Here is a 9228-nt window from a genome sequence, read left to right as displayed (position 1 = left end):
CAATCATATTTCTGCAGTGTGTTTAAGGACTTATGTGGGGGGGGGGGAAATCCTGAGGGAGGAGGAAACAAAAACAAACAAACTCAAGGAAGGGGCGGGGCAAAGGCGAAAGGGGAGCGTGGTCACGTGACGTGGGCGAATGGGGCGCGCGCGCAGCGTCCGTCCGTTTGCCTCTCCCTGCCTGGATGGGTGGCGCGAGGCCCGGAGGCCTGCGCTATACCAGGGTGCACTTCGCGGCGTGGGGCGGGGGAGACGCTCTGCGCGGAGGCCTCGCCAACGAGACGACGACGCTGCTGCTGTTGCTGCTGCGGGCCGCCCTCGCCGCCCAAACCCCCGACATGTTAGGACCCAGGCCCTGAAGGCGGGAGGGGGCCCAAAGAGAAGACGGCGAAGGCGAAGTCCCTCCACGGCCACCGTCCTCCCTTCTTTCCCCGCGCCTCGCACCGGCCGCCGAGCGACAACAACAACATGGAGGCCGTGAACGCCTTCAACCAGGAGGTGGGAAGGGAAGGGAAGGGAAGGGAAGGGAAGCGCCGCCGAGGCCTTTCGGCTGCATCCGCACTGGAGAGACAACCCAGTTTGACACCGCTTTAACCTTGCTCCGCTCTGGGCCCACGACAAACTCCAACTCCCGGAATTCCATAGCCTTGAGCCACACCAAGAGTTAAAGCGGTGCCGAACCGGGTTATCCCTCCAGTGCGGATGCAGCAGGAGACCCTATTCATGGGGTTTTTTCTTGGCAAGCTTGGTTCAGGGGAGGTTTGACATCGCTTTCCTCTGAGGCTGAGAGAGTGTGACTCGGACAAGGTCGAGCAGAGGGTGAGGCAGCCCAAGGGTTCCTCCTCATCGAGTGAGCAGTTACACCCTCCCTCCCTCCCTCCCTCCCTCCCCTCTCTTCTTCCCTATTTTGCCTTTCCTTCCTTCCTTCCTTTGCTCCCTTCTTTACTTCCTCCCTTCCCGACTCTCCCGAGCGACCTGGGAACTTTCCTCAGGCGACCTGGTCCTGGTCTCACCGAGTGGACCTGGCTGCTGCTGCTGCTGCTGCTGCTTAAGTTCAGCCCTCTTGGGGCGAGGAGGGGAAGGGAAGGGAGCTCGGCGGCTGCTGCTTCTGCCATTTGGCGCCTTGGGCCTCTGGCCTTGTGGCTGCGCGCGCTCTCTCTATGCTGAGAGAGAGAGAGAGAGAGAGAGGAGGAAGTACTGGGCCTTTCTTTCTCTGGCAGGAAGACCCGAGGACAAGGAGGACATCTTGGGGCTGGCTTCCTTCCTCTCTCCAGCCTGTCACCATCATCTTCAGCCAATTAATACTCCAAACTCATTTTGCCCAGCACAGAATTTAATAATAATAATAATAATACCCTCATCCCTCCATATTTGCGGTTTTGATTATTCACAGATTCAAGTAATATGTTCTCTCTAGGAAAATCTTGGTCCTCCTCCAGTGCAACTCTATGGTCAACTTCAACTAAAGGTTGCACTGACAGACTAGAGATTCCTAGAGAGAATACTCTGCTAGGCCTTTGTAGCTCCTCCAGGGCAGTCCTAGGGTCAGCCTCTGTCTGTTGCAATGGAGGACCCAGAGAGCCCTAGAGAGGTGTCCTCTCAGGTAGAAACATGGTGCTTTTGTTCTTTGCGGTTTTCCTTGTGCCCCTAACCCTAGCGAATATGGAGGGACAAGTGTAATAATACATTTTTATTTATATCCCCCTCTCTGTCAGGATTGAGATGGCGTCCAATAAACATAAAATACAACAATATAAAATAAAACCCATTAGCCCTCCCACCAGCACAACAATTAAAAATTCCCTTATAGCAATAAAATAACATCCAGTTATTAAAACAGTTCCTGCAAGAACACTAAGATGGTCCAGGGAAACCTTTCTCTCGATCCCACCACCTTCCCAGGCTCTGATTTAGGCTTAGGTCTGTGTTAGTTAGGGTTAGGTCCTATAAAGGGTTAGGTCCAGATTATTTGAGGAACCCTTATCAACCCGAAGAACACTAAGATGGTCCAGGGAAGGCTTTATCTCGGTCCCACCACCATCACAGGCTCCTCCTTTGAGGGCAAGAGAGAGAGCCTTCTCAGTGGTTGCTCCCATCCCGCCTTCCTCCCAGTCCAGGAGGAGGAATTTAAGGCAGGTCAAGGAAGGGACTCAAGGCAGCTGCCCTCCTTTCCACAGGAGGCTGGGCTGGTCCCCTCCCTGCTGGCCTTTCCATGGCAGGCTAAGACATTTTTATTTAAGCAAGTGTTTAAAATATAAGCATGCCACGGTGGTTTTTCTATTGAGCATGTGTATTGTCTTTTAACTTCCATCATATTTTTAATGTAATTTTATATTGTTTTTGGGTGATTTTAACTGCTTTAATTTTATTTAATTTTCTGGTAATGTTTTTAAAATCTCTTTCTCTGTCAGAGAGCTCTGGTGCCATAACAAACTACAGTTCCCAGGATGCCCTAGCACTGAGCCAGGGCAATTAAAATGCTCTCAAACTGGATTATTTCTGCTGTGTGATTTGGAACAGAGAGGTCTGGTGCTACAACAAACTACAATTCCCAGAATACCATTGCACTGACTCATGGTAGTTGAAGTGGTGTCAACCTGGGTTATTTCTGCAGTGTAGATACAGTCTTTGAGGTGAATTAAACACCAATCAATGCTGTTTTCTTCTTTCCTGGAAACTCACCAGGGACCAGCACCATCCACTTTGAGTAGCACTAACCAAAACCATTTACCAGCCAGTGAATGGTGGTTTTGGTTAGTGCTGTTCAAAGTGGTGATCGCTGAACCGATGCTGGTCGCTGGTGAGTTTACAGGAAAGAATGAAACAGCTATATCCAGTGGACACAAATATGGTGCCAGTCCGTGGCACACTGGAAAATTGGTGGGCCACCACATCGGATAGTATGAGAAGCATTGATCTTGGTAACATACATTCAGTTCAAATTGTTGGGGTGAGGGCAAGGCATCTTTTAAGTTAAACTTGTGTGTCTAACTGGGCGTCCAGTCCTAGGTTTTGGAAATCGGGTGGAAAATGTAGACATAATGTAGTCAATGAATCAGTAGTACAGGTTCAGATCAGTAATTAAACTGACCAATGTTGGGATTTGATGAGGTGGGCTGTGTCTATAAAAGCTTGTAATTTTTTCTTCTCAGTTGGTCTCAAAAGTGCTAAGATTTCTTTATGCTACAATAGGATGTGTACAGTGATCCCTCCATACCCATAGGCACTTTATCTACAGATTCAAGCTTGGAAATATTCCAAAAAACACATAAATTCCCAAAAGCAAACCATGGTTTTGCCAGTTTTATCTAAGGGACACCATTTGACTACACCATTGTACAGAATTGTACATAATGAGACTTGACCATCCATGGATTTTGGTATCCATGGTGGGTCTTGGAACCAAACCTCAACAAATACCAAAAGAACATGGTATAAATGTATTTGCAAACTCCCTGTTTCTTTTCTCTCTTTCTGTCTCCTGGTATCAATACAAATATCAGGATTGTATGCAGCAGAGAAGCTTGCACTTAGGAATAACTGGAATGAGAAAATGGACCCAAAAACAATTTCTGCAAAAAAAATACCTTGGATGAAAGAGAATAGAAATCCTAGGGATTTCTTGAGGGTGGGTGCAGCATTGGTTGGGCTGACAGGATAGCTTTTCTTGAATTGGAATCACTCACTGTAACTGCTTGTAAGTTGGTCATGATAACTTTCTCCGTTGAATGAGCAGTTCTAAGGCTACCTTAATGTTCTGCAGAGCTAGAAGAACTCAAATGGCACACTGCCCTTCGCAGTGTTGCTCTTTCTTTAAATCAGGTGTGTATAAAGTGCAGCCCTTAGCCTGTTTTTGTGGCCTTGGTTCACTTAAAATTTCTCCTTCCTGCTTCCCCCCAACAACCCCCCCCCCCAAAGATGAGTTGCATCTCCTGGAAGTCCTTAAGAATAAACCTTTAACACTTGAGAATAAATACTTGGGAATGTTTAATTTTTTAAAGCACTTACATTTTGAAACCAGAAGTGGGACTTTTTCTAGTTTTGTGTAACAGTTTATGTGGCCCGGGTGGTCCATGGAGGCCCTGGAGGATCCTTGGGCAAAAAATTATTTCCAAGATCTGCTAAAGTTGCTCACATCTAACACAGTCTAGCATAGTGGTTCTCCAGATGGCCCCCCAGATGTTTTGGACTTCAGCTCCCAGAATTCCTGACCATTGGCTAAGCTGGCTGGGGCTTCTGGGAGTTGAAGTCCAAAAACTTGAAGGACCAGGTTTGGGAATCACTGGTCTAGCATTATGATAGCTTCACATATCTGTGATATCATTTGTTTTGAGTACTAAATAGCTGGTAAGCGTTTAAAACTAAAGAGTGGGACATGCACACGGACCACTCTGGTACTGCAGGAATGAACAGAGCATTACAGAACTTGTATGCTCTCTAAATGAAAGGTCACACAGCTCTGTGTGAGGTCAGGTTCAGTTTGCTGATACAGTCCACCCTTGCTTTGCGTGGGGGATCCGTTCCGGACTCCCCCGCATAAAGCAAAAACTGCACATGCTCAAGCCCCATTTAACTGAATGGGGCTTGTGTATGCGGCAGCACACGCGCTTCACAGGCACGCACCCCATTAATTGCAATGGGACGTGTTGCCCCTTGCCCCCGCGCGGTTTTCAGTGTATGCTGAAAGCCATGTATAGCGCACCTGCGTATGACGCAGGCGCACTGCAGTTGTCCCTCCATATTCGCTAGGGTTAGGGGAACAAGACCCCCGTGAATATGGAAAAACTGCAAAGAACAAAAACACTGTTTTTACCTGAGAGGACACCTCTCTAGGAATCTAGGTCCTCCTGTGCAACTCTGTGGTCAATGTCCAACATACACTGACCCTAGAATGGCACTGGAGTAGCTACAAATGGTCTTTCAGTGCAACATTTAGTTAAAGTCGACCACAGAGTTGCACTGGAGGACTTAGACAGTCCTAGAGAGAACATATTAATGAAATCCGTGAATAATCAAAGCTGAAAATATCAAAGCCGCAAATATGGAGGGATGACTGTATACGTATAATGTAGATGGTCCACTGTAGAGTAGGATGGGGCAGATAATGTGGCATGCAGTGGAATGATAATTCTCACAAATACTTCATTTGAAGACCATATACAGTGGGCCCTTCTCTTATGCGGAGGATCCGTTCCAGACCACCATCCCCTGCATAAAAGAAAAAATGTGTAAGCTTGAGTCATTAGAAGTAATGGGGCTCGTTCCCGCAGTGTGCGCCCCATTACTTCTTCTGGGGCGTGCAAGGCTTTTTTCTGGTGCGGCTTCCAGTGTATGCTGGAAGCTGCGTATGACGTGGGCGCACTGTACTGTCTTCACAATTTTCAGAAAAATGATTGCTTACACTTTGCATCTAAAAGCCATGTTAAAATGGAATTAAAATCTAATTGCTTGAAGGAAACTTTGAGTTATTTGTTTTACAGAGTAATTCTGCTAAAAGAGCAGGTGACCAAACTGAGAATGTGTTGCATGCTGCTTAAATGTTCCCAGTTGGAACAAGAATGGCTGAACAGACCCTGGAGTTCATTTATTATGTTTCCTAACAGCCTCCTTTTTCTGGATTATTCACATCCAACAACCAGAGAAAGAATCCAGACTTTATTCTTGTTTTCCCCCCTCTGGCTTATTAGAAGGGAACAACACAGAAATGGGCAGTTGCCCACTTCCAGACAACACAGTAAACTAACTGTGCATGAAGTTCCATGGTTTAACTGCTCCTGCTGCAAGTGGGAGTGATTAAGTAACATGCACTAGCTTGCTGATAGTTAATGAGAAGTCAGAGTTTCAGTGGTTCTTTGGCTTATCTTATTGTGCAACTGCAGGCAATGTGTTCTGAGTAACTCTTTCATATATGTGGTTACAATTCATGTCTGGTGGTCTATTACACACTTTAAGTGCACTGTTGAGACACTGTACATTGGAGAAAAGTATAATAATGAGAGGAGTAATGGGTTTGAAGTTTCAAATAATTGAAATACATACACAGAGAACCTTTGGGGCTTTAAACATATTTTCTATGTTCTTTTGCTGCCTTTACGAATGAAGTTATTCATTCATTCATTCATTCATTCAGTTTGTATCCCACCTTTCCCCTTATGCAGGACCCAAGGTAATTTTCTTTATGTATTGGTGTTCTAAATTTGGAATATATCCAGTGTGTCTAGTCTGAACATATGCCCTTAGAGAGCAGCTTTCATTGTTGCCTTTCTCTTCTACGTCCCATATCTCCCTTATGATGACAGTAGAATTGGGTGTTATTTTGTTGACTGTCAATTTTCTTGGTACTTCCACCTGACACAGGTGACACAATAATTGAAGACAGTGATTGTGAGAACCTGCTAACTAATGTCAGTATGAGGTGGTAATAATGCCAGTGGTATTTGACTGTTAATACTGTGTTTTCGCTGAATGCCAGTGACAACATGTAGGTTTTTGGTTTGTTTGTTTGTTTGTTTTTTGGAAAGTAACTGTTTTGTAATGCTTTGTCATATACTAATGGTATCACTGATGACATTCCAAGTACAGAGGAATAAAGTATAATAGTAACCCCTTTCATCCATTTGAAATCAGGGTTTTTCCCCCTGTGCTCATCTTTCTTTCTTTCTTTCTTTCTTTCTTTCTTTCTTTCTTTCTTTCTTTCTTTTTTAAAAAATATTTGTAAATGAGTAACCTATTTTTTCTGATGCCAGCTCCTGCGCCTTCTGGCCAATGGGGCTCCAGCCTCCACTTCTAAACTGCCCCTGAAACCAAGCCTTGGAGGGGGAGGGAGGGGAAAAGAAGTAGGAAAGTAGGGTAGACTTACAGTAAATAGTATTGTCCCCAGTGGCGGCGCGACTGTGTGTATGCACCACCATTGGGGACAGTGCGGGCTTGCCATTTGCAGATGCTCAAATCCGCGGATGGTAAGTCCATGGATACTGAGGTTTCACTGTATACGTTGATCGGCCTGACTGTTGATGACTAATCAGAAAGGTGAATTCTATGCTGAGGGTTATTAAGAAAGTGATTGAACATTAAACAGCCGGTATTACAATGCTTTTACTGTATATATGGTGTGTTCATGCTTAGGAATATTATGTGCATCTCCTTTTAAGAAAGATTGTCCAGAGTACAGAAGAAGGGGTTTGGTGATTCACTCTAGAAATCTTGTCTGGTCCTGTAGTCTCTTTGTCATAACACCCAGTCTGCAATCAAATATCAAAGCTATTATTCTGTTTGGATAAATTACTTGCGCAGTTGACCATTGTGTGTGGGTTTGACTTTTAAATGTTTGTATATACTGGCCTCTGCTTCCTCATTGTATGAGCAGATATCATATTTTATGATAGTGTACTTCACTTTAGTGGTGAAGTGAACACAGCATTCCAGTGGAGCTATGCTGGCAGGATTTTCCTTTCTGCAGGTTTTCATTTGGATGGTGGCCAGGGCAAATGTCTTCTCACACTTTTGGTTTAACTAGTATATACATGGATTCACATGCTATTCTAGAGTAGCATAGTTATTACCTGGTAGCTGGTCTACTAAAAAGGAAATACACTTGTCCCTTCACATTTGTGGCTTTGACTTTTGTGGATTTGATTATTCACGGATTTTATTACTATGTTCAGGTAAAAACATAGTGTTTTTGTTTGTTGCGATTTTTCTACATTAATGCGGGTCCAGTGCCCCTAACCCCAGCGACTGTGGAGGGACGAGTGTAGTTTTTTATTCAGACAGGCTTCTAGAACTGATGGCTTTCAAGAAGGGAGCTAACAGGATGGTTTGTTATTTTACATTGTTCTGCTTTAACTGATTTTTTAAATCTTTTTAAAGTGTATTGTTTTAAATTGTTTCATTATGGTTAGTATTTTAATTCTATTTTGATGTATGCTTTTAATTATACTGTAGTCATTTTAATTTATAAGATGCCTTAAATCCCAATCTTAGGGGAAAAACAGGATATAAATGATGATAGTGATAGTTTTATTCTCCATAAGTGTATCTAACCTGTTTGTAAAACTCTCTTAACTGGTTTCATCTGGAGTATGAAGGAGTTGGAAAATCTTTTCTGGGGGAAAAAAAGGTAAAACATTTGGGACCTAAGTTTATGAAAAAGAAATGAGATAGATTGTGAAAGAAACATATATAAATGTATAGTGCAATGAAATCATACAGACTTCTTTGCCCCATTATCATAATACCTCTTAATGTGACATCTAGAGAAATTAAAAGTAGATTAAAGTCAGGCAGAAGCTAGTACATCTCCACATAAGACGCTAGGAATGTATTAAATCTGCTGGAAAAGGTGGTTTTAAAAAAGAAATTTAAGAAATTCATAAATAACACATCTTTTATTACTGTATTTTCCGGTGTATAAGACGACTGGGCGTATAAGACGACCCCCAACTTTTCCAGTTAAAATATAGAGTTTGGGATATACTTGCCATATAAGACCACCCCTCTTCCAATACACACCAAATAAAAATTTAAAAAACATCACTGCATTTACCCCAACTCGTTCTCTAATTTTGGCTTGCTTGCCTGCTTGCTTATCTCTCTCTCTCTCTCTCTCTCTCTCACACACACACATCTCTCTCTCTCTCTCTCTCTCTCTCTCTATCTATCTCCCTATCTCTCTCTTTCTCTCATATATATATATATATATATATATATATATATCCCCCTCTCTCTATTTCTCTCTCTATCTCTCTCTCACTATTTCTCTCTCTCATCTGTCTATCTGTCTATCTATCTATCCACTCTCTCCCTCTCACTCTCTCTATCTCTCTATTTCTCTCCCTCCCTCTCTCTCTATCTATCCCCCTCCCTCCCTCTCTCTCTCTATTTCTCTCTAACTATTTCTCTCTCTCATCTGTCTATCTGTCTATCTATCTATCCATCCATCCATCCATCTCTCTCTCTCTCTCTCTCTCTCTCTCTCTCTCTCTATATATATATATATATATATATATATATAAAATCTATCTACTTATCTCTATCTATTTATCTCTATCTATCTCTATCTTTCTGGCCAGAATTGGTTTTTAATTGTAATTAATATGTTATGTTTTGTTTATATTGTATTGTATTGTTTAATAGATGTTGTTCACCACCCTGATTGAAAGAAGGGCGGTATACAAATAAATTTTTTATTTATTATTATTTATTTATTCTCTATCTCCCTCTCTCTCT

General features: G+C 43.1%; 1 protein-coding gene across 4 annotated transcripts in view; it reads left to right on the top strand.

Moving 5' to 3' along the window:
* The first annotated feature begins 187 nt into the window (after positions 1-187).
* Positions 188-9228, top strand: part of SCAF4 (SR-related CTD associated factor 4) — a 72413-nt gene continuing 63372 nt past the window's right edge. For 2 of the 4 annotated variants that reach the window (XM_042456115.1, XM_042456114.1), the window contains exon 1: positions 190-498. In XM_042456115.1, coding sequence (XP_042312049.1) covers positions 469-498 — 30 coding nt within the window. In that variant the 5' untranslated portion in view covers positions 190-468. Of the gene's footprint in view, positions 499-9228 lie in introns of all 4 variants that reach the window. The other 2 variants (XM_042456111.1, XM_042456112.1) reach the window with 2 other exon arrangements.

Source organism: Sceloporus undulatus, chromosome 3 (assembly GCF_019175285.1).
Source record: "Sceloporus undulatus isolate JIND9_A2432 ecotype Alabama chromosome 3, SceUnd_v1.1, whole genome shotgun sequence".
In the NCBI taxonomy this organism is placed as follows: Eukaryota; Metazoa; Chordata; class Lepidosauria; order Squamata; family Phrynosomatidae; genus Sceloporus; species Sceloporus undulatus.
The sequence above is the reverse complement of the archived record's forward strand: the minus strand, read 5'-3'. Positions and strand labels throughout refer to the sequence as shown.